General features: G+C 37.5%; 1 protein-coding gene across 3 annotated transcripts; it reads left to right on the forward strand.

Moving 5' to 3' along the window:
• The first annotated feature begins 482 nt into the window (after window positions 1–482).
• Window positions 483–18712, forward strand: LOC110439447 (NLR family CARD domain-containing protein 3-like). Of its 3 annotated transcripts, XR_012402183.1 has the most exons (10): window positions 483–552; window positions 982–1076; window positions 1639–1752; window positions 5031–7058; window positions 8890–9063; window positions 9544–9717; window positions 12180–12353; window positions 15985–16031; window positions 16129–16911; window positions 16953–18712. XR_012402183.1 is itself a non-coding variant. In XM_068219822.2 (9 exons), exons 2-9 carry the CDS (start codon window positions 1027–1029, stop codon window positions 16650–16652), a joined length of 3285 nt encoding a protein of 1094 aa, XP_068075923.1. In that variant the 5' UTR covers window positions 483–552; window positions 982–1026; the 3' UTR covers window positions 16653–18712. The 3 variants fall into 3 exon arrangements, 2 of the variants coding, with proteins under 2 accessions (XP_068075923.1, XP_073803497.1); XM_068219822.2 differs by having other exon boundaries at window positions 16129–18712; XM_073947396.1 differs by having other exon boundaries at window positions 501–552; window positions 992–1076; window positions 16129–18712.
• Window positions 18713–26486: the final 7774 nt, after the last annotated feature.

A 26486-nucleotide genomic window follows, 5' to 3' on the forward strand; every position in this document is an offset into this window, starting at 1 on the left:
TTATGGTTTATGATTATAGCATAGCTTTCGATGTGTAATTTTGAGCATGAAATTAACCGTTTTGACAAATTTGTGAGGTGTGTTGCAGCTTTATGATTTTGGAACACTTATTAAATGTATTGAAAAAACTGTCATAGACATTGTAAAAAAATTTTAATAACAGCTATGCGCTGTAGTTTTGAAGGAATGGACACAACTTTAAAATCAAATGCTTTCTGCTATAGCTGCGTTAATGAAACTCATCTTAAAACATTCCTTTAGGGGCCAACACACACCTTGTGAAGTTGTGATGTAAAGCTGTAAGCATAAAAATACTCTACATATATTTTATAACCACATCTTATTATTACATTTGTATCTTTAAACTTTTTAAAGCTGATAATTGTGAATTTCATTGGTTTGAGAACATTTTGTGAGTCAACCCAGTGGATGGAACAATTGTGTGTTTACGCTTGTCGTTTAGTAGCTACTTTGTTGACGGTCCCTACCTGTTTGTTTTCATTACAATATAGGTTGCCTTTCAAAGAAGCAGATTGACACAGAAACTACGCGGTGTGTTCTCTTGTGCATTTTCAAACACGCAACACAACCAGTTTTTATTCATATTGTGATTTTTTCTGGCTCTATTAGACTGTTTTAAAACTGATTCAACTTTACATCGGTGGTTCACCGTGTTTGTGACGACCGTTTATCACTGAACTCGCGATGTGCTGCTGCCTTTATAAACGAAAGTGAAAGTGTTTAGTTTTTGTCTCACCATTTTAAACATATTCCATAATTTACAATACAGAATAGCTTCAAATCTTTAATGTCTTGAGAAAATGAGTAAGGTTTATGTGATGTATTATATATTTTTCATCCTAAACAAACTGATGATGGCTGGATTTCAATGATTTTAGTGTCACAGCTGCTGAACTATTCCTGCATTCAGCTTAATTATGAAGACTGCTCAAAGACTGGATATCTGTGATTGTTTATCAGTGTCTTCTAGAGTTTTTGCTGGAGATCAAACTCTTCAGATCCATCATGGAAGACAAACACACTTCTGGAGATCAGAATTTGCTTCCAGGATGCAGGTATTAGACCTAATCACCTTCTCACATGATTATTATTATTATTATTATTATTGTTATTATTATTATTTGTTAGATTTATTTTATTTTTTTTTTACAGAAGTGATTTTTTGATACTTGTTTGTGGCAAAATGTATTTTCATGATAATGTAACACAACCAGAAAGTTTTACAAATATAAACTAAACAATTATAGTGCAGTTTGAATTGATTTTAAATAATGACTGTATAACTGGTGTGTTTACATGGAGGTAAAGTGGGTTTTATATTCACACATTCGTTCATTTAGAGGTCTCTATATTGTTTACCATGTTATTTGAATATTCGATTGGAATTGGCATGCAGTGACTTGAAAACAACATTAACACTGTTGATTTTAATGGGGACAATGTTTTACTTTGATAGTCATTGGCTGCTAATATGATTTCACTGAGTTTGCAAATAATACTTTCATAAAATTATATTTTTAAGGGGAAAGTCTGAATGTGCGAATATAAAACTAACTTTACCTCTATTGTGTTTACTCCAGTGTGCGCAGTGCTGAACGGTTATCTTTTCTGTTTTAGTTTAGTTCATCAGAAGAGAGCAGAAGCAGAGGCCAGCTGTGTATCTCTGAAGAGTGAGAGATCTATGGATCCACTAACTAATTTTAGGAGTGAAAACACACAACCAGCTCTCAGGTAAATCATCTCCTTTAGGTCTCCAACTAATGATTATTTTTATAATAAATAAATCAAGCAAGTGATTTGTTATTTAATTCATTGGATTTAAATGGTTAGAGCTTGTATCTGAGCTCTGCAGGATAGTGGGTCTCCAGGGTTAAAAAATCTTTTGCCATAAAGGACTTTTCCCTGCTGTTTCTCTGGTACTGATTAGATTTTTCTGATATGAGTCTTTCACTGAATCGCAGTCGTCAAACATGTTGTGTTTTGCTCATATGCCAGTTGATCATTCAGTTTTTATGAATAATATTTCACAAGTTCATTCACTTTTATTTAATCTTGCTCATTCAGTCATGATAGATGATGGTAAACAAATGTGTCTTGCTGTCCTCAAAGTCTAGAATTGAGGTACTGTATGGAGACAAGACCACAATAAGTGAACTTCTGAAGACTGAGTGATTAGAAGGACTGTACTGTCACTGCCAGATAGCAAAGGTAATACCGTTGTAAATTACCCTTGACTATGTTCCTGAAAATATCGCTCTGCTCATTCCTGAGTGTCAAGGATTTACTCACCATTATGACTGAAGCACAGACTCTTGTTCAGATTTGACTTAACTTTAAAAGTGAACTTTTAAAACCTGTGAAATCTGACATTAAATGCCAAACTTATGAGCGCACTCAACTTCAGGAGGGGCTGGAAGGACATCTTTCACTGTTTTAAAGAAAAATCTGTCATAAAGTCTCTTGGGTTTTTGTCCTCAATTCAAGACACCAAATCATCGACAACAGAGCCAAGCGTTTCGTAAAATCCAAAGCTACTGTTAGTTTGGCCTTTAAAGAAATAACATCATTTTTCTATCTCAGTAATCTTTTCACTGTGATCAGAGAGGGCCTTTTCCATCTCAGAGATAGTAGTGGTAAGAGAAGCCAGAGTGCTGTGGATGGACAAAGAAGAATTAAGAAAATTAGTAAAGTCCTCTGTTGAACTTCGCCTTGACTTTACAAACCCTGACACAAGCACCTTCTGGCATTAAAGGAGTAGATGGTGGCATTGCCTCCATGTTAGACACCTCAGGTTCTTTACCTGAAGTTTCCTGATTTTTACCACTACCAGGTTTAGTAGTCTTGACTATACCTTTCATTCATTTTCTCCCTGATCACTCAATCCAGGGGTCACCAATCTTGGTCCTGGAGGGCCGGTGTCCCTCCAGGGTTTAGCTCCAACTTGCCTCAACACACCTGCTTGGTTGTTTCAAGTATACCTAGTAAGGCCTTGATTAGCTTATTCAGCTGTGCCTGATTAGGGTTGGAACTAAAATCTGCAGAACATCAGCCCTCCAGGAACAAGTTTGGTGACCACTGACTTAATCGTTCAGTGAGACAAAGGGTGCTTTCACACTTGGTTCAATACCTGGACTGAACCCAAGTTTGATTGTGTTCCCTTGCCATTTTCTCAGCTGGTTTGTGTTCACATTGTGATTTTTCCTTCTGAAACCTGATATGCTTGTGTCATCAAGCTGCTGTTGTGTGTCAGCTGTTGCTAGGTGACACCCACAAAGCCATCGCGCCAAAATGGAAAGACTTATGCACATCGCAGTCGATCAGCTTTATCGAATCTTTTGGTTTTGGTAACATACAGAGAGCCACTTGTATCTATCTGCTGCAAACATATTAAAACATTCAGAACATAACGCAATGTCTGCAGAAGTCATTTTTGGAGGAGACAAGCAGACATTATTACTGCATTTGCACTGGGTCAGTCCTGCTTGCCAGCAAGGCAACTTTAGGTGGTACACAAACAAGCACACACAGAAGAACATTGTGAAAATTAAAGTTTGTTGTATAGTTGGCAGTTCACATTCGTTGTTTGGTACGATTACATTAATTTCAGAAGTGAACAGAACCAGAGTTTGTGCAAGGCATTCCTCAGATCACATGTTTCAGGCAGGCTTGGGGATGGTTTGTTGGTAGGTACCCGAGTTCAGAAGACAGCGTTCACACTAGCTAAACGCACTGAACTCTGACATCAAACAAACCCGGGTAAAGACCAAGCGAATATGAAAGCACCCAAAGAGTGAGAAGTGAGACAGCATTTCACCTCATAAATAATTATGGCCTCAACAGTTATTGATTTGAAATGGAACTATTTCAAAATCTTTGATTATTATCATATAATGCATTATGGGGAAGAAAGAATATGATGAACACAGCAGCAGTATTACAGTATATTAATGCTGAAGTTTGACTGAATCTGCTTGCTCTGACCATGAATTGTAAATATTCAACATGTTGAACATTTAATCAGAAATTCTAATCCTAAGAGTAAATGCTTGTATGATCTGGAGATTATTATATGAAACTAAAACGATATTCAGTCAGAAAGTGAGCTGACAGAAGCAGGACAAACACAGTCATGGTGAAGCACTGAAAGATTCAGACAGCAGAGATGGCAAATAATTATTATTTTCTCATTGATGGCAAAACATTTAACAAGGATATGTGTAATAATGTTCGTTTCGTGGGAAGAAGAAGGCAGGGTCGGCGATATCAGGTAAGCACAATTTTTATTTATAATTTTCTGTGTGTGTGTGTGTGTGCGTGTCTAGTCTGAAGGTCGACAGGCTCTCCTCTCTCCCGGCTTCTCCTTCTCCTCCCCTTATGAAGGTGTCTCTCCGGCCCAATCACTAGAAAACACAGGTGTTAATAATTATTTATGATTAGACCACTGACCAGCCGCCGGTGTCTCCGCCTGCTCTCCCCCCTTTCTGGGTGTTCGATCACGCCTTCCCCACCACAATATGATCATAACAACTTTGAAAACTCCAGATAGCAAAATGCAAGATATAGTGCAACATGAAAACAGGAAATCATACAATAACATATAATAGTATCAAAAGAATGATTTTTGTCCCCATATTGGAGGTCCCACATTTTCATCTTAAAAGATTTTAAATGTCTTTTTTTGTGCATCCAGCATAATTGTAATCATCTTCTCTCAGGATATCAAATGATTCATTGGTTACATTTAACAAATTACAAATACTGTTACACATTTTACACCATTTTGACCAATAGATGTTTAGAACTGTAGATTTTGACTATCAGTTTAAAGTGTTTAAAGTGCTTCACGGTAGAGCTATGAAAGAATTGAAGATTGAAACCGGTTCTGGGACAGTTTCTGCATTATTATAGTTTTCGTTCTGAATTATATCGGTGTATTTTGTCTCACAAAAAACACACATGGCTTTACCAGAAGATCTTTACCCCCATACTTTGTGTTGTTGTTCCTGCAGTGTGGATAGAGATGATCAGACTGGAGACCTGCAGCAGGATTTACTCCAACCAGAACAAGATGAACTTCAGAGAGTCAAAGAGCAGCACAAAACCAGCATGAAGAACAAGTATGAGAGATTATTTGAGGGAATCAACCATCGAGAGACTCAAACCCTCCTGAACAGGATCTACACACAGCTTTACATCATAGAAGGAGAGAGTGAAGGAGTGAATGAAGAACATGAGGTTTTACAGATGGAGAAAACAACCAGAACAAAACCCCCAAAACACACTCCAGTCTACTGCAATGACATCTTTAAAGCCTCAGCTGGAGCAGCACTTAAGAAGAAAACAAGCAGAAGAAGAAACAAGAAGAAAACAAACCGGGATGTATCACAGATCAAGACTGTTCTCACTAAAGGCATCGCTGGAATCGGGAAAACCGTCTCTGTGCAGAAGTTCATTCTGGACTGGGCCGAGGGAAAAGACAATCAGGATGTAGATTTCATGTTTGTACTTCCATTTCGAGAGCTGAACTTGATCAGAGATCATCAGTACAGTCTTCACAGACTTCTGCTGGACTTTCATCCTGAACTTGAAGATCTGGAGCCCAAGATTTATGAGCAGTGTAGAGTTGTGTTCATCTTTGATGGTCTGGATGAAAGCAGAATCACACTCAACTTTTCAGATGAGGAGAAAGTTTGTGCTGTGACTGAATCTTCATCAGTGTCTGTGTTGATGTGGAGCCTCCTAAAAGGAGATCTGCTTCCCTCTGCTCTCATCTGGATCACCTCCAGACCAGCAGCAGCTCATCAGATCCCCTCCAGATACATCAGCCGTCTGACAGAAATTCAGGGATTTACTGAGCCTCAGAAGGAGGAATATTTCAGGAAGAGAATCAGCGACGAGCATCAAGCCAGCAGAATCATCTCCCACATCAGAAGAGCAAGAAGCCTCCAGATCATGTGCCACATACCCGTCTTCTGCTGGATCTCCTCCACTGTGCTTCAGAAGCTCCTGGAAGATGATGTGAGTGCAGAAATCCCTCAAACTCTGACTGAGATGTACATCCACTTCCTGCTGATTCAGATCAACATGAGGAAGCAGAAGTATGAAGAGAGAGATCCAGAGAAACTCCTGGAGACCAACAGAGGAGTGATCCTCAAACTTGCTGAAGTGGCTTTCAGACAGCTGATGAAGGGCAATGTGATGTTCTATGAGGAGGACCTGATTGAGAGCGGCGTAGACGTCACTGATGCCTCAGTGTATTCTGGGATCTGCACTGAGATCTTCAAGGAGGAATCTGTGATTCATCAGAGGAAAGTCTACAGCTTCATCCATCTCAGCTTTCAGGAGTTTCTTACTGCTTTTTATGTGTTTTACTGCCATTTAACAAAGAAGACAGAACAGCTGAAGTTGATTTTTGACACAGAATATTCATATAATCAATATCTACAGGCCAACTCTCTATATGAGCCACTGACGTTGATTAATGAGAGAAAATATACAGATGAGGAAGATGAGTGTATGGATGGTAATGAATTTGAAAATGAACATGAATCGTCAAGGCCCGAGATTGCTCTGTATGAACTGCTCAGATTGGCAGTAGATAAAGCTGTCAGGAGTAGTAATGGTCATCTGGATCTGTTCCTGCGGTTCCTGCTGGGCGTCTCACTAGAGTCCAATCAGAGACTCTTCCAGGATCTGCTGATACACACAGAGGAGAGCTCAGAGAGCATCAGCAGAATCACACTGTACATTAAGGAAAAGATTAAAAGAGATTACCATCTCTCAGCTGAAAGATCCATCAATCTGTTCCTCTGTCTGCTGGAGGTGAAAGATCAGACTCTGGCCAGAGAGATTCAGGAGTTTGTGAAATCAGACAAACACTCAGAGGAGGAACTCTCTCCTGCTCACTGCTCAACAATTTCCTACATGATTGAGATGTCAGAGGAGCCGCTGGATGAGTTTGAGCTGCAGAAATTCAACACATCAGATGAGGGAAGATGGAGACTGATAGCAGCTGTGAGAAACTGCAGAAGAGCTCTGTGAGTATTCATTCATTGATCACAGAACACACACATCAGTTTGCAATGAAGATCAGTTTAGGTCAGGGGTCTCAAACTCAGTTCACCTGAGGGCTACTGGAGGCAGAGTCTGGGTGAGGCTGTCACATAAGGTTTTCTAAGAATTTTTTTTTTATTAATTATATTATTAAGTTTTGATCTCTATTTTTTTTTTCATTTTATTTTGTGTTAAAAAATAATAAAAGATTTGAGAAGATTGTAATTTTTTAAAACAAAGTAAAATGAACAAAATATAAAAAATTAACAAGAAAATAATTCAATTAGTATAAATAGTAACAATAATATTAATTAGATTTACTGTTATCTGCTGTGTTGTTAAAAAAAAGCAACACTGTGTTGTTGTTATTTGTTTTCACTACTTTTACATCATATAGAAGTATATGTTATGTTCATTGTGTGAGGCAATGAAAATACAATACAGGTAGTGATGCAAATGACCCACAAATAACGGTGCGACTCTGTAATTAGTCCGAATATCATAGACTCTTATTGAAGATGGAAGGGTGATGATATGTGACTGCAGACTACTACATTAGGCTGCATTGGGTTTCTTACTTTTCTTTTGTCATTGTATGCATCACTTTGATTTATTTTGTCTGAGAGAGAGAGAGAGAGAACTCACATTAAGTCTCTAAGTGCCATTTCAGTTCACTTCCAAGTTAAAAATTGTACTGACTCTCTTTGTCTAATCTTCAAGAAGAGCCCACAGTAGCTTCTCCATCATGTTCTGTAGCTGACTTGACCCGCGTTGCTTCTGTATCCCGCTATTCAGATTTAGGGAGGCAGTTCCAGCTTCTCGAGATCTCTTTTGATCAACCTCATTATTAGATTTACTTGTGGTTTTGAAAAAATGAAAATAAATTTGATTGCCTTTTTGCAATTTTGAAAATACTATTTGAAGATATTATATATCTTATTTAGGTAGGACGCTATGTCATTATTTATCTTCGCTGCTCACTGCGTGCGAAACAATGACCACCAACCAATGAGAGTGATTGTAAACATTAAAAAGATGACTGGCTAAAAATATTGTTCAGGACCAACAATTAGACGTGCCTTTTGCTTTAACATGGTGACTACCATTATGCGTGCACGCACACACAATCAGCCTTCGCATACACTCTCTCTCTCTCACACACACACACACGCATGCAGGTATTCACCACACTCAATTTACAGCTAAATCAATTAAAATAAATAGCGGAAAGCAAAACACGAATGGTAGGTTCGTTCAGCCCTGCACACAACAAAGTAAAGCGCCATCCATATTAAACTCGCGGGCCGCACTGACATTAAATGTTTAAAATAAGGCGGGGGCCACAAACTATTGTCTGCGAGTTTGAGATCCCTGGTTTAGATCAAATTACTGTCCTGCTTTATAAGATTCATTCAAACACTGTTTATTTCTCATGTGAATATTGAAACAGACAGAAGAAGTTGAAAGCACTCTGGACAACAGACAGTAGAATCACCGCTGTGTGTGTGTGTGTTTAACATATTTTATGCTTGAATGACAAAATGGGACTCAATAGCAGCTGTCAAGAACATCTTTTTTAAAAAAAAATTATTACTAAACATTGATTCTGTGATTCTGACATCTCTCACTTGTTCACTAGTCTCTATGTAGTTTGCATCAGTTAAGTGCACAATAGTAGCAAGTGATAAAATTCATTTTAAAATGTAAAATATTAAACCTTCTAAGTTACGTTATTACTGTATATTTTTCTCTATTGTTTCTTTTAACACTGCTGATTTTAAGCATAAATTGTTCCTTGTTGTGTCCTCTACACAGGCTACAGCGCTGTAATCTCAACGTTCAGTCCTGTGAGAGTTTGTCTTCAGCTCTACAATCCTCAAACTGTGTCCTGAGAGAGCTGGACCTGAGTAACAATGACCTGCAGGATTCAGGAGTGAAGCTTCTCTCTGATGCACTAAAGAGTCAACACTGTAAACTGGAGACGCTGAGGTCTGAGTTTAAGCACATGATTGGTTATTTAATTTATTTATTTAATTGTTTACATCAGATGAATTACTAAAAACGGTAACACAGTGGCGCAGTAGTTAGTGCTGTCGCCCTACAGCAAGAAGGTCGCTGGTTCGAGCCTTGGCTGGGGTCAGTTGGCGTTTCTGTGTGGAGTTTGCAGGTTCTCCCTGCATTCGCGTGGTTTCCCCCACAGTCCAAAGACATGTGGTACAGATTAATTGGGTAGGCTAAATTGTCCGTTGTGCATGAGTGTGAATGAGTGTGTATGGATTTTTTCAGCGATGGGTTGCAGCTGGAAGGGCATCCGCTGCGAGAAAAACATATGCTAGATAAGTTGGTGGTTCATTCCGCTGTGGCGACCCCAGATTAATTAAGGGACTAATCTGAAAAGAAAATGAATGAATGAATGAATTACTAAAAACCACACTTGATGTAATTTGTGTTTCTTTTCTTCTTTTTCAGAATCGTTACATGTAAACTCACTGCCAAGTCTTGTCAGAGTTTGTCTTCAGCTCTACAATCCTCAAACTGTGTCCTGAGAGAGCTGGACCTGAGTAACAATGACCTGCAGGATTCAGGAGTGAAGTTTCTCTCTGATGGACTGAAGAGTCCAAACTGTAAACTGGAGACGCTGAGGTAAAAAAAAACAACATATACATATACATAGAACAGTTCTGTCTGGTTCTTGAATCTGATTGGCTGATAGCCGTGCAATATTTTGCCAGTAACATCACGCAAAGGCCTCTTCACTGTGTATTATTCTGCCCATATACAGCCAGCAACAAGCAGATGCTACAGTTTGATAAATATTACTGTTGTTAGACTACAAAATGTACTTTTGAGGCTTTTTTAGTCGAAAATGTAGTTGTTTAGATTGCAACTATGCAGCTAATTTGTAAGAATAGTGCCTATAAAGTATTTACAATTACTGAGAGACAGCTCGTTGGCGGCCAAAGACAGTTGACATTGTCTATCCAAAAGATGGCGCCAGGACCACATACTAAGCCCTTGCTTGGTGTGTTTTTCTGAGCGCGAATAAGTTGAAAAACAGAAGCGTCGTGGTTTTTAAGGTGGACTGGATAGAGTCAATAAGAAGCTGTGAAAAAGAAGCTGAATTCAGCCTCGTTCCTCCTTATCGCAAACACAACAGCAGTCTGGTAGGTTAGGGATTGCTCTGTTTTTTTCGAGGTTAATTATTGTGATATTGTAACGATCGCTTAATATTCGATATGCAATGTGTATAAATGTCCAATTTAAGAGGACTATTCCTGTGGTTATTTTACCTTTTAGATGTAACCACACATGTATAGGAGCTTAGTTCAGTTCAGTGAGCTCTGAGGAAAAGTGTGATGGTCACTCTACTGCTGTATCATTCTTTTTTTCAATAATGTAACATTTTATTTTGCGACGGATGTTTGAGTGTATTTTTATTTTCCTTTTGCCTACTCATCGACATTGACTGGCATGTATGTAGTCGACAGCACTTGGGAGAAACGCATAAAGGCCAATATGAAGAGTGAAATAGTTTCTAGTCACAATACCGACAGCAACAGAGAAATACTGTAGACTGTATTAGATTGTATGGAGAAATCTCTGTTGACGGATGGCATTTCGTGTAACGTTCAGCCTTATAATCTTAAAATGTGAGCAAAATCAGTTGTTTTGTCATCACCTTAAGGAGGTCACACACCAGAAGCGCCGCTTCACATTACGATATAGAGAGTCATTTAAATACTTGCTCTAAAGTGACGTTGGTGAATTAGTAACGGTTCTGCTGTTCTGACGTCAGCTGCAGATGTGAATGAATGGCGGAAGAAAGCATTTCCTAATACAAAAGGGTTTTAGACTCTCTGTGTTTGATTTTCTTTTTTATGTACAAGACTGTAATGCAATATCACACAAGTAGCAGTGCGATATGGCTGTATATCAGCACTAGTGGGCGCTAAGGCACTCAGCCAACGCACTTCTCCCACCAGTGCTGATATTGCACTGCTACTTGTGTGATATTGCTCATATATATATATATATATATATATATATATATATATATATATATATATATATATATATATATATATATATATATATATATATATATATATTCAGTATGAGTGAGTATTAAGTGAAGTCAAACATGAGAAAATACTTTGTTTTAAGTAACTGTTTTTACATAATATACATATATAATTATAATTAATTTACTGTTTTTACATAATATAATATTGCTCTTAAGTAACTGTGAAGCTTCTGCTCAAAATAATAATGTTCAGTTCAATACAAGGTTATTTGTATAGAGCTTTTAACAATAATGTTTGTTTCAAAGCAGCTTTACAAATGGTGCACATTATTGCATTTAAATCAAAATCAGAAAAGTCATTAGTTACCATAATTCTATTAGTTACTAATAACTTTAATTAACTAGTAACTATATCTTTTAACAGTTGATGCTATTATATATAAATATAGTTAACTTGCAGTTATAGAGTATATAGATGATGTCTGTGTGTACATGTTTAATGTGGTGTATTTTTGTATTATGTATATGTGTTGTCCGCGAAGTCTTCGTTGGTTGGCATCATCTCTTCACAGGTCATGGATTTCATTAAGTGGCACTGCACAAGGCCTCGAGCTGGGCATCCCCAGGTGGAAATAGAGAATAAAGGAAATAATTAGCACAGTTGTTTTTCATAATGTATTTGAAAAAAAGATAAATGTCTACTTAAAAATTAAATGTTATAAATAAAAAAAGTGCAATATAAACAAACATAGAAAACATAGAAGTATAACAGAGTGCCTAGTGTATTAAGATTGAAAGAGTGAGCCTTACAGATAGTTTGTCAATACCACTCGCTTGCATGGAGCACACTCACTTATCCTACAGTTATGTGATGCTTTGTGTGTATGCTTTACTAAAAAGATAGATGTTTAATCTTGTTTTTTAAACTAAGAGTGTGTCTGAACATCCCTTCAAGTAAAGTGTGACTTTTTTTTCTTTGTGACTGAAACTAGAGCAAATATCAGCTTCTGCACAGGTAACTGTTAGGGATGTTTGTCTGTCAATCTAATGTGACGTGGACTGTTTGTGTGTGTGTTTGTAGATTGTCTGGCTGTATGGTGACAGAGGAAGGCTGTGGTTTTCTGTCTTCAGCTCTGACTTCAAACCCCTCACACCTGAGAGAGCTGGATCTGAGCTACAATCATCCAGGAGATTCAGGAGTCAAGCTGCTCTCTGAACAACTGGAGGATCCAAACTACACACTGGACAAACTCAAGTATGTGGAGCATATAAATGTTTTAGTTATTGTTTAGTTCACTTCCAGATTAAAAAAAAAACATCCTGATAATTTACTCGCTCTCTTATCATTCAAGATGGCAGGGGTGCACATAACTGGTATGCAGGTGCGCATGTGTGATAAAAAAAAAAAAAAGTGGACCACGTATGGCAATAAAAAATTGTTTATGCGTATAAGATTTATTTAATTTGGAAGTGATTCAAATGGCACAAGACATAGTACATAGGCTGATACATCTTTGCCATGCTTGTGGTTTGGAAGAAGAATGTAGAATAAAGTTGGTCAAATCAAACAAATCACTGATGAAAGCCGCTGTTAATCATGTATGAGCTGGTTTAAAAACTTGCTTGTCGTACATTTGTACATCATCTCCAAATCAGTGGAGCAACATGTTAAATATATAGAGGTGCTAATGTAGATACAAAGACACCGAGGTGGACAGAAAAAGACTTGTGCGTTAGATAAGACCTGATCCTCTACAGCACAGAACCCAATATGTTCCAGCCAGGATATTATGATCACTGATATCCAATGCAGATGTCAGATATAAAAGCGTAAGGACGGCTAAATCTCCTGAGTCAGTCAATGATAAAAGGTCATTAAAAACTTTTTAAAGTGTTATTTCTGCAGAAGTGTAGCACTCGGACAAACTATGGTGTGTACAATAGTAGGGATGCATCGATATCATGTTTTTGGAACTGACCAGTTTTACCTATTAAAACATTTCCTTGCTTAAACTCACCCTGAGTGAGGATTGAGAAAATGAAAGCACATCACCACTGAGAAAAAGTCAAATGCTCAAGACATAATCTTTAAAACAATGACTTATATTAAAAAAATGTAGCAAATATATGACAAAGGTTTGTGTAAAACAATAGCAGTTTAGCATTAATTAAGTCCTTATATTTTATTGAGAGAAGAAAATCATCCATCCACACAGTTGTTTATTGTTTAACTGTTGGTCAGTTATCTACAAAAGAAACAAGAAGCCTAGTGCTTAGCGCGCCAACATATGGTGCAGTAGCACATCAGGGCGTCTTGAGTTGGAATCCCAGCTTGAGGACATTTCCCGATTTTACCCCGCTCTTTCTTTTTTCAACTTAGCTTCCTGTCTCATTACTGTCCTATCTAATAAAGGCAAAAAGGGCAAAAATCTAATGTTGAAGAATTATTATTTTTTTTCTTTTTGTAAATATTTTCCAAATAATGTTTGACAGAGCAAATAAATTTTCACCGTAAGTCTAAGAATATTTTTGTTCTTCTGGAGAAAGTCTTATTTGTTTTATTTCAGCTAGAATAAAAGCAGTTTTTAATTTTTTAAACACCATTATAAGGACAAAATTATTAGCGCCTTATTATTTTTCGATAGTCTACAGAACAAACCATCGTTATACAATAACTTGCCTAATTCCCCTAACCTGCCTAGTCAACCTAATTAACCTAGTTAAGCCTTTAAATGTCACTTTAAGCTGTATAGAAGCGTCTTCAAAATATCTAGTAAAATATTATTTACTGTCATCATGGCAAATAAATCAGTTATTAGAAATGAGCTATTAAAGGTTCAAGAAACCCTCAAGTGTTTTTTTTTTAGATTTTAAAGAATGTGTGTGCGTTGAGCATCAGTTAGGACAATGTTAGCACCTTCATTTATTCCTTAATTTTCTTGTCGGCTTAGTCCCTTTATTAATCCGGGGTCGCCACAGCGGAATGAACCGCCAACTTATCCAGCAAGTTTTTACGCAGCAGATGCCCTTCCAGCCGCAACCCATCTCTGGGAAACATCCACACACATTCACACACACACTCATACACTACGGACAATTTAGCCTACCCAATTCACCTGTACCGCATGTCTTTGGACTGTGGGGGAAACCGGAGCACCCAGAGGAAACCCACGCGAAGGCAGGGAGAACTCGCAAACTCCACACAGAAACACCAACTGAGCCGAGGTTCGACCCAGCGACCTTCTTGCTGTGAGGCGACAGCACTACCTACTGCGCCACTGCCTCGCCCTATGTTAGCACCTGTTAGCTGTAATTGTGGGAAAACTGGATAATTTTGAGCTTTTGTCAGCTAATTTCAGCTTCCGGGTTTAAAATAATTTAAAAATAATTTTTGATAATTCGAGATCAAAATCGGTGACGGAGCACAGAACTGCAAGTGCAAAGATGACGTGTCGGTTTCTCATTATTATTTATAGCGGAGTTTTCTTATCCTATGAGAAGAGCCTGCTTGTTACTTATTCATGGCTGCGCAGGCTTTCTAACGGCAAGACACAGACCTGCCACTGCCAAGCTGTGAGACCCTATATTGATGACTGGGTGAGACCGCGTCCGCGGACTCACGGCACATAGTATTTGGCTGTTCATGAAGGGTTGTATGTGTTTGTTTCCATGTTCGACGGGGTTTGTTGCATGTTTTTCTTCGCAATCCTGTCAGGGCCGATACAGTAAATCTGTGTGTAGCAAGCATACTACAGCAAGTGCTCCTTCTGCACAAGGGGCGCTACTGCACCACTCTGCGTTCGGTAGTGCTCACAACGCACTCTAAAGCAGGGTTTTTCAAAGTCTAAGACAGTGGGCCTCCCTTTTGACACAACTTATCCATTGGCGCCCCCCTCCTCCCAAACACGCACACACACACGCACACAAAAAATTCTGGAGGTTTTCCTGCTACCTCATCATGCTTGGTTTTAAGGTGTCGCTGAAGTATAGCGGGTCTCATGCTGTCATTAGCCAAAATATCTTGACAAACCACACATAAAGGTCGTGGTTCATCAGCTGGCCCTGTCCACGTAAATCCTAAACTCAAATACTGACCATCATATCGTCGTCTTTTGGGTTTAAGCCCTGAAATTGAAGGCTTTGAATCGGGGGTCTCAGAAACCGATCCATTGTATTAGCAGGCATATACCTGTATTGGCAGGCTTGCCAAATAGAAGCGAATTCACAGCTATGGCCTTCTGGGTAAAAAAAGGTTTTCTTATTTTTTCTGTATTATTTTTTTTAACTTTGTTTAATTAAAACGTTTAAAAATAATAAAAAATACACATAATAATTAAACTTAATAATTATATTTTTATTATATAATATTTTTTCCGCGTCTCCCCTGACATGCTCTGGCGCCCCCCTGGGGAGGCGCGCCTCACACTTTGAAAACCCCTGCTCTAAAGCACCTGACCTCCTTGGTTGTTTGTATACATCTGACAATTTTTTGTCAACTTGATCTGGAGTAGCTGGATGGTATGTCCTGCATGATACATATTTCTTTACCACTTTTTTCACAGTGCGAGTCTGTTTTCATTTTTTCATAGTCCTCCTCATTGTCATTTTCAACATTAATTCTTCTGTATTTGACAATTACAGAAGCTAATCCGGTCTTTGAGTTCCTTGAGTCATGAACACGTGTTGATGAGAAATTCAACCTCACTGTCTACAAAGCAGCTTGAAGATCTTGTTTCCAGTTGTTTGGAGAGCAAAGAATTGTCATTTTGGAGAGGTTACACGTTGTGCTGCTGTTTTATTACAGCTGGATATGTGTGTGTGCGTATGTGTGTGTACCTTTTATAAGCCAATGTTTCCTGACTGAATGTGATTTTGTGTGTTTACAGTCTGGACCATGGAGGAGAGAAGATGATTAAAGCAGGACCACGCAAATGTACGTCTACACACACACACACACACACACACACACACACACAGAAAGAGAGCTTTAGTGAGTGTTGTGTAATAAATGTGTCTCTTCTTGTGCTCAGGGGCATGTTTTCTCACACTGGATCCAAACACAGCAAACGATGAACTCATTCTGTCTGAGGACGACAGAAAGGTGACAAAAGTGGAAGAGAAACAGTCGTATCCTGATCATCCAGACAGATTTGAGGATCATCCTCAGGTGTTGTGCAGAGAGAGTGTGTGTGGACGCTGTTACTGGGAGATTGACTGGAGTGGAGATTATGTGTCTATATCAGTGTCATATAAGAGCATCATAAGAAAGGGGTACAGTGAAGAGTGTTGGTTTGGACGTAATGATCAGTCCTGGAGTTTGAGTTTCTCTCCCTCCAGTTGCTCATTCAGACACAATAACACACAGATTCGTCTCCCAGTAAAGTCAATCAGCAGGAGAATAGGAGTGTTTGTGGATCACAGTGCAGGAACTCTGACCTTCTATAATATCTATAAAGACACAATGAGCCTCATCCACTCAGTCCAGACCACATTCACCCAGACTCTCTATCCTGGGTTTATTGTTTACTCTGGATCATCAGTGAAATTCTGGTGACATCATCTCTCTGAATGGCTATTTTATCGAGGTTTTTGCAAGACCAAGATTTACAATTTGAAGAAGAGACAAAAACCTTGTTTTCAGTAGCTTGCCTGAAAGTATCACCCAGCCATTTGTTTGTCAAAGACACAGCCGGGCCTTGAACTGACAATATGCATTTCTTTGGAGACATGAAACTGTATTTGACAAATAGGCAGTGCCTAGGACTTATTATTTGCATTATATTGGATAAATAAGACTGTCCCTTGCACAAAGGGTTTCAAACCTGCTCCCTCAGAATGCATTCTGAGGGAGCAGGTTTGACATCCTGTGTGCATGAGACAGTATAATTTATCCAATGTAATGCATTTTACATTTTTAAAAAATTGGTAATCTTTCAGTCACTTGCTGGAGATTCCTCCCACCATAGATATTAGTATCGATAGATATAATCTGGTGACTGCCCCAAAACCACCTGGTATTAGGGAAGAAAGGCTGCAGTCAATAATAATAAAATTACACCACTACAAAATCAAACAAGCAAATATACTTAGGGCTAAATAGGTACTAAAACAGAAGCAGATAAGCTTCCAGATACCGTTCCCAGCTAAACTTAAGGTGTGCTATGATGACAGGACACAATTGTACCAGACAGCAGATCAGGGGACTTCAGATGTGAAAGACAGGGGACTTCCCATCACACCTAAAGAAAGCCTCGCTGAACAGCTGTCCTATATCACATAGCTTAATTCAGGGTCATTGGTTAGAGACCCCAGCCTTGGAGTCATACTGTTATTTGTTATTGTGCTCTATATATTTTCTAGTTCTTATTTGTTTAGGGAGTGAATCGTGTAAGTTTCCTATAGCCAAATTTATAAGCATACAGTTGAAGTCAGAATTAATAAACCACCTGAATTATTAGCCTCCGTTTATTTTTTTTCCCAATCTCTGTTGAACGAAAATATTTTTTTTCAACACATTTCTAAACATAATAGTGTTAATAGCTTATTTCTAATAACTGATTTATTTTATCTTTGCCATGATGACAGTAAATATTTTACTAGATATTTTTCAAGACACTTCTATACAGCTTGAAGTGACATTTAAAGGCTTAACTAGGTTAATTAGGTTAACTAGGCAGGTTAGGGTAATTAGGCAAGTTATTGTATAACGATGGTTTGTTCTGTAGACTACTGAAAAAAATAAAGCTTAAAGGGGCTAATCATTTTGAACTTAAACTTTAACATTCTTAAATTCTTAAAGCTTTTGAAACAATGAAAAACTTCTTTTATTCTAGTCAAAATAAAACAAATAAGACTTTCTCCAGAAAAAACAAAAATGTATTATTAGACATACTATGAAAAATTCCTTGCTCTGTTAAACATCATTTGGGAAATATTTAAAGAAAAAAAGAAAAATAAAGAGGGTTTAATAATTCTGACTTCAACTGTATAACCTTCAGATGATTATGGTGAGAGAGAAAGTTAAAATAATATCCTTTAATGTCAATGGGATGTTGAGTCCAATCAAGCGTAGCGAGATTCTATCAAAAAATGAAGGCTCAAGCTTATATAATATACCTACAGGAAACTCATTTAAATGATAAAGATTATGAAAAAGAAGTTAGGCTTTTCAAATGTATTTTTCTCTTCACATAAAACAAGACATAGGAGAAGAGTTGCTATATTTATTCTGAATAAGCACAATTTTGAAAAACTCTGAAGAGAAAAACAAGGTAAAAATTAAAATATACATGAACTCAGTTACTCTGTTTAATATATGTGCCTCTAGGAAGTGATAATAGTTTTTTAGAAAATCACTAATGTTGTGACCATAGACTGTAAAATATATGGATGTAGTATCCGTGTCATCACCCATAGGTTACTGAAGAGCGCAAATAAAGCTACAAGTAGGTGTGGTTAACCGTCACCATCAGTGGAGTTACAGATGCATGATAGCACTTTGCTTAGGCAGGCTTTTCTTTGAGAAACGTTTAATACTTTATTACCTGCGACTTGTTTGTGTTCTGAATACGTGTGCTTGGTTGTTTGCTTTTTTAATAAAGTGCTTAAACTTTTAAAAACACTGTTGTAATACTTTGGACCACTTGTTTTTATGACGTTTTACTGCAGTAGGAAAACACATAACACTTTTTTTTTCCCATAAACCTCTCATATTTCAGACCCATCTCCCGTTTTTGTTCTGTCTACCAGAAAACTTAAAAGAATATCACCTCACCACTGCACTCATAACCCCCCTCCCTGCAGTTCACACACCCCCAAAATCTCCCCTCCCACAATATTCAGTTTGCAAAACCACCCATAACCGCCCACCATTACAGGTCTAAAGAATATAAATGATAATTTTTTTCAATACAACAAATACACTTATAGATATAATATATAATTTCACTCAACTGGGAAACAGAGGTAATTTGAATGGTTTGTGAACACAAAGTGTCACATTATCTGACAATTGTAGGAAATAATTCCAAAATGCAATTGACCGTGTAAAGCCACATACAACAAAACAAAAATACAATGTACATGCAGAGTTCAGTGGCTAATCAGCCGGAATCAGCTGAGGTGAGATGACGGTGACCAACGAGGCCTAGCTGTCTCTGAAGTGGCTACGCTCCTACTTATGCAGACTTATAATATAAATTAAACAGATGAGTTATAAAAACATTTACCCCCCTCACAGTTGTCATGAAGGGTAGTATTAGTGTAACCGAGCGTTTGCACAGGGGCCGCCTAAACACTGAAACATACAAAACAACAAACGGAGGCAACTGAACTCTTCCAAAATCTCATTTATTCTGAACACTTTTCTCTCACAGTTCTCAGTACCTGCAGTTCCCGTGCTACGGCAACCCAGCTACGGCAAACCCCTAGTGACAAAACGCATCGCACACACTTACATACTAAACATCAGAAATGTACACATCACAGAATCAAATGAAGTCTGTTACATTAGCTATAGGCACCAAAAGAATATTTTGTACCAGGCTGTAAACATGTTTTTACCAGCTGTAAAATTGGTCAGGCGACGCAGTAGGTAGTGCTGTCACCTCACAGCAAGATGGTCGCTGATTCGAGCCTTGGCTGGGTCAGTTGGTGTTTCTGTGTGGAGTTTGCATGTTGTACAAGTGTGTGTGTGTGTGGATGTTTCCCAGAGATGGGTTGCGACTGGAAGTGCATCCTTGCTGGATAAGTTGGAGGTTCATTCCGCTGTTGTGACCCCAGATTAAAAAAAGGGATTAAGCCAAAAAGAAGATAAAAAATAAATAAATAATTGGCCGATTTACCATTGCAGTCTGTGAACATCTGGACTTCCTTGAGCCAGCCCCTAAAGGCAAGCCGATGAGTTGCAGTTTCAGTTACTTCCTTTTTGGCTTCATGAGGGAGAGCGGGAGGTTGCTGCTTGGTCATGACAATAGAAATATAAGAATTGTTAATATGTGGGGGGATTTAAAATGTACACTTTAATCCAAAACTAGACTCCTTAAATGGCTAGACTATACAAGAAGATTAACGCACTATTTGAAGACATTGGTGTAATCGATATATGGACAGATTTCCATCCTAACAGAAGAGATTACCTTGCACTTTCTATACACCAGAATATACTATTTTTGTGACATACCAGACAGAATACCAGAGGTGTGGGAAAACAAGGACAGTTTATTAGGTATAGTTCAACAAAGGCAGACTGCCGCACGCAATACCCAGGCTGTGCGCAGTACTGGATAACTCGAAGTTCTTCAGATGAAAACAGATGGGTCCCGCAAGAGTGGTCAGAGAAAGAGTAGAGGAGAGCTGGCGTCAGCTGACAAAGCCCAGCTCGGGACCAGATGCAGACAGGCACTTGAAGGCTGGTTAAGCAGAGCGTAGGTGAGAGTACACATACTACAAAGAAACTGTAGTAAAGACACTACAGTAGGTACAAAATGAAAATAGTATAAAAAAAAAATAAGTCCATATTTCTGTAATAGATTGGTGTAGCTTCTATACTAACCTGTACTTTCAAGTAAAAGTTGCAATTAAAGTAAAAGGTACCTTAAAAAACAATATCTTTAAGTCAAGATACTAGGTGCAAGCAGTACCGCTGCTCCATATACGCATAGGGCACCAACTCCGGAGGGGGGCACCATGTCAGTTGGCTAAAAAAAATATATATATTTATTAAGTAATATTAACATAAACTGGGTGTAAAAAAATAGATATATTGATAATACATTGATACTGTATATACATTTAAAAAATGTACTATATGACAAACACAAAACAATATGACTTTTTTTTTTTCTGTGCACGCATGCAGTACGTGCACCCGGCCCACGTGTCTTTGTGGCAGCTTGCAGCATATGATTATAATTTATCAGGCAAGATACTACTTATTTCACTTGATAAAAAAAACTACTTGTCAGTCAAAAATGTAAATTCTTTTAGGACATTACATCATTTAAAGGCCTTCACTAGCTATCAAAAAATTTGCCTTCGAAGAACCAGAGTGTAGAGAATTCATGACTCTGGCCAAACTTAGTAGAATGCCTGGTGCAGAGTGTAAGCATCTGATCAGAGTTTATTCTGCTCCACTGTACATTCCTCCTGAGCCTCTGAAAGAAGAGTCTTTAAAGACAATGCAGAAAAAAGGGTTGATGTCCACTAACAGTGTCAGAATGCCTAAATCACTAAATCGACATCAGGAGAGGGAAACTGCTCTGTTTTTCCCATTTTTCCAGAGAAACACAGAAGAGTCTGGAAGATTTATATATTTTTAAGTTTATTTAGGTAAAAGGGAAGATGGTGCCTCTTTGATCGCACAAGAGTGTCATTATATACATTGTTGGGACAACGGTATTGTATTTGTAAAGGAACAAAGAAGCAATACAAAGTGTCTTCACATATACATGGCGATGTGGTGGACATTTCAAGAGAGAGAAGACGACGCAATTGAAGGATCAAGAGCAGACAGCAACTTGTCAGGAGACCCATCTGAGACTGAAGATTTTGAAGTTGGTGTTGGTGGAGATGGACTGACAAAAAAGCAACTGTTTGCAATGACTAATTTTCTGAGGCAAAACAAAAGGATTCCTGAATATTTGCCACAAGAACTAAGGACATTTCCTTACATTTGTAGACATCTTTAAACAAAACAGCAATGCCTCCACCTCTCCTATTGGCTTCATCCCTGATGATCTTCACTGATGACGCTCATAGAACTACACAAATGATCAAGAGCATCCAGATGTGGTTGATTTAGCAGAACAGAATAATCAACCTAACCAATGAGGGTTCATCAGCTCTTCTCTGAGACACCTTTGACTGTGTTTAAGTCTCTTATCTGATATGGAGTCTTAAATGTTTTGCATCTGTTCATTAAACATTAATATTATAAAGATGATCATATATCCACAGATATAAAGCCATAAAGTAAACTAAGCCTAAACCATAACCTGCTCTGTAGGAGCTCATGTGTAGAGAGAAACTGCTATAATTACCCAGAGCTTCATCACTTTACTCCGTTTCTGACACTTAAAGATCAGCTTATCTGCTTCTACAGTACACCATTAAACTGACAGTAATTTCTATATGCATGTTTATATAGAGCAATATACCTTTATCCTCATCTCCTGTGGTCATTAAATATGTTATTATTTTTTTTATTGTGTTTAAAACATGTTCTTTACATATTGTGTAATGACATTTACATGAATGACAGCATGTTTTACCATAACATATGCAGAGACTGTAAACGAGAGAGGAGTCAAAAATATTTTGCTTGTGTCAAATCCTGCTTTTGTGTTGATTTTTGGTTTTGAAGATCATTTCTAAAAGGACAACACACTCTACACACTCTAGAGAACTTATTCCTGGAGCCTTTCACACTGAGGCTTTTATTACTTAAGCACAAGCTTAAACAGTGAACACACACACTCAAATTCGCTCACACACACACACACACACATATATACAAATACATATATATATATACACACACACACACACACACACACACACATATATATATATATATATACACATACACTCTCACCGCTACAGACTGATCCTATAGAGGATTATGGGTAAATCTCACGTCAGTCTTCAGCACAGTTTTACTGATGATCCATGAAAAACTCTAAACCCAGGGCAGAGCGGCTCAGTGAATGTGGTCTGGACTGAGTGGATGAGGCTCATTGTGTCTCTATAGATGTTGTAGAAGATCCAAGTTCCTGCACTGTGATCCACAAACACTCCTATTCTCGTGTTGATGTGCTTTACTGAGAGATCAGTGTGTATGTTATTGTGTCTGAATGAGAAACCGGAGGAAGAGCAGATCAAACTCCAGGACTGAGCATTAAACCCAAACACACACTCATGACCTCTTCCCTTCCTCCGGATGCTCTTATATGACACTGATATAAACACACTATAATTATCTCCACTCCAGTCAATCTCCCAGTAACATCGTCCACACACACTCTCTCTGCACAACACCTGAGGATAAATACCAAATCTCTCTGGATGATCAGGATACAACTGTTTCTTCCACACACACTTCACCTCTCTGTTCTTCTCAGACAGAATAAGTTCAGTGTGTGCTGTGTTTGGATCCAGTGTGAGAAAACGGGCATCTGAACACAACAAGAGACACATTTATAACACAACACTCACTACAGCTGTGTGTTTGTGTGTGTGTGTGTAGTCGTACATTTGCGTGGTCCTGCTATAATCCTCATCTCTCCTCCATGATCCAGACTGTAAACACACACAGATTGACTCTCAGTCAGTAAACAAACACTAAACACACTTTATTTTCAGCAGATCTGCAGTCAGAATGATTCTGATCAAACATCACTCATTATGCAGATTCATTACAATAAGACATTTACAGTTTCTGCTGAATGCTGGATTCTGATTGGCCGATCGACAATAGATGATATCAATGCATTAATAACTGCATTTAGATCAGATGTGGGAATAAAAAATGGAATAATATTAAAAGTTTATCCTGCTGTCATGCTGCTGAGTTGAGGCTAAATTCAGCCGACAAATGAATCCCTCATGTTGCTTTTGTTCAATTCCCCTCAGTTAAGCTACAGTAATTACTCATTTTAGTCTGTTAAAAGTGGAAAACAGATGTGATCATGCAGCTCTCCTCATCAGTTTTTATCCACTTCAGTAATCACTGATATAATGAACACTACAGAGAACATTAAACTGTGAAACAAAACCTTTTGGTAATTGTGCATAATTTACATATTGTGTTTTTTTTTTTAATAGTCACCATCGTTGAGGTTTATAAGCTGATTCTCGATGTCTGTGTGTCTTAAAGGTGCTGGAGGTCTGAAAGTTTTGTGCATCAAACCTTTTCGAATTCCCTCAAGATAGTTTACGGAATCATTATGAAAGCTCTATCATATCATTGACCTAAACAATCCACACCAGATCAACTATAAATGACTCAAACAGCCTATAAGAGCTATTTGATCATGTGATAATTCAGTATGTACAAATTCTCTGAGCTGTTCTTGTCATAACTGATCCGCTTCACAAATACAGCTATAAACGCCAGAGAAACATTGATGTGAATGAGTAAAGGTTAAAACTTACTTTTACTTGTTTAAACAAAAAACAACAGTAGGAGAGATAGAAAAAAAGTAATGTGATGAACAAATAAACAAGGAAGAAATAAAAAGAGCAATTAACGAGTTAAATAAAAATAAAAGTCCTGGAATAGATGGGTTGGAGAATGAGTTTTATATAGTTTTAAAAGATATTTTATGGAATTTTAAAAGAGCTATATGAGGAGATTTTTAAGGAAGGAGAATTAAATGTAAGAATGGGAATGTGATTAATGGAATTGATGTATAAGAGGAAAGGAGAAAAACAGATTTAAAGAATTACAGACCAATAACAATGCTAAATACAGATTTAAAAATTTTATCTAAAGTTTTAGCCAACAGACTTAAAGAAATAATGCCAGGTATAATAAAAACAAACCAGGTATACGGAGCAAAGAGAAGAGATATAGCGGACACAACAATTAGCATTAAAGACACAATAAGATACATGAACAAAAAGAAAAAAAGAGGCTTTTTAATTAGCTTGGATTTTGAAAAGACATTCGATAGAGTTGAGCACAGTTTTTTTTTTTTTTGAGATTTTACAGAGTTTTGGATTAGAAAAAAATGGATTAGTATTTTATACAAAGGGGCAACAACAAGGATTAAATGTAATGGTTTTTTAACAAAATATGTAAACATCACACGATCAATCAGACAAGGGTATCCGCTATCAGCTCTTTTATATTCATTAGTGGCAGAACCCTTGGGATTAATGATAAAACAAGATGAGGAGATAAAGGGAATAGGACTGGATGGACAAGAAACTAAAATATTCCAATACGCAGATGATACAACTCTTTTAATGAAAGATATCGAAAGTGTAAAGAAAGCGATGCAAATAGTGCAAAAAATACTGTCGAGGATCAGGAGGAAAAATAAATGAAAGTAAAACGGAATACATGAGATTAGGAGAGGTAGGGAATTTAGCAGAGCTGTTCACTTTTAAAGAAACTAAAGAAATCAAGAGTTTAGGAGTTTTAATGGGGAAGGATGAAAAGAAAGCAGATTATACAATGTGGGAGGAAGTGCTTGGAGGGATTGAGAAAAGACTAGTATTCTGGAAAAACAGAACATTAACGTTAAAAGGGTAATATTCTTTTTTTATATACTTTTTCATGATTACATAATATATTTCACATGTCTGTGCTGATCAGCATTGCATTTGCACCTAAAATATTACGAAATAAATGACTTTTTCCCTCCCAAGTTTTTATTGTTTTGAGGTTTATATGTTTGTTTCTATTTCCATAAGATATATTTAATTCATACATTTTATATTTTTTGTAAATATTTCCTGATTTGTGTGCCTCCCAGTTTGACTTATCACACTGTCACACTAACTTGTTTCATCTATAAAAGATGTACTTTTGCTTTCAATGACATCACAAAAACAGAATTGACATCATATGGGCCCTGCACCCTCCAAGACTAAAAGCATGGAATTACGGAAATTCATTTACATTTTTTTTTTTTTTTCTTGTAAGACAGGGACTGTCAAGCTCAACCCAACCACTCCGTCACGCAAAATAGATAGGGTAAACATATTTATTTTTTTACATTTATAAAGCAAAGAAGAGTACATTTTCTGATTGAATGAAGGTATGTTAGGAGAGGAACTTGACCACATGTGATATTTGCAGCCATTTTTGGATGCACTTAACCACCCTGTCACATTTTTTATTGTGATAGGGTGGTAAGGGATGTGATGGCGTGGTTCTGCGCCCTATTTGAATGTGAAGATGTATGAAATCAAATATTCTTTAGGGCTAATCAATTAATTTAGTAATTTTTTGTAAATCTAACCCTGTTTGGTCTCTCACACACTTCATTACTTTCTCTTTCACACACTCATTTTTAGACATTCACTCATTATCCTTCACTCAAATCCTTCACTTAATTAAAATTTAATTAAAAATTTCACATCTTATAACATAATTGCAGACAGATCTGTTTCTATCAAGAGTAGCACACAGTTCAGAATTAACATTACTGGACATACAGTGCTCAGCATTCATTCTTTTTTGGCTTAGTCCCATTATTATTCTTGGGTTACCACAGCAGAATGAACCACCCACTAATCCAGCATATGTTTTACTCAGCGGATACCCTTCCATTATGGGAAATACCCATTCCCATTCACACACATACATTAAGGACAATTAAGCTTACCCAATTCACCTATACCACATGTGTTTGGACTTGTAGGGGAAACCTACACCAAC

Source organism: Danio rerio, chromosome 4 (genome assembly GCF_049306965.1).
Source record: "Danio rerio strain Tuebingen ecotype United States chromosome 4, GRCz12tu, whole genome shotgun sequence".
Classification (NCBI taxonomy): Eukaryota; Metazoa; Chordata; class Actinopteri; order Cypriniformes; family Danionidae; genus Danio; species Danio rerio.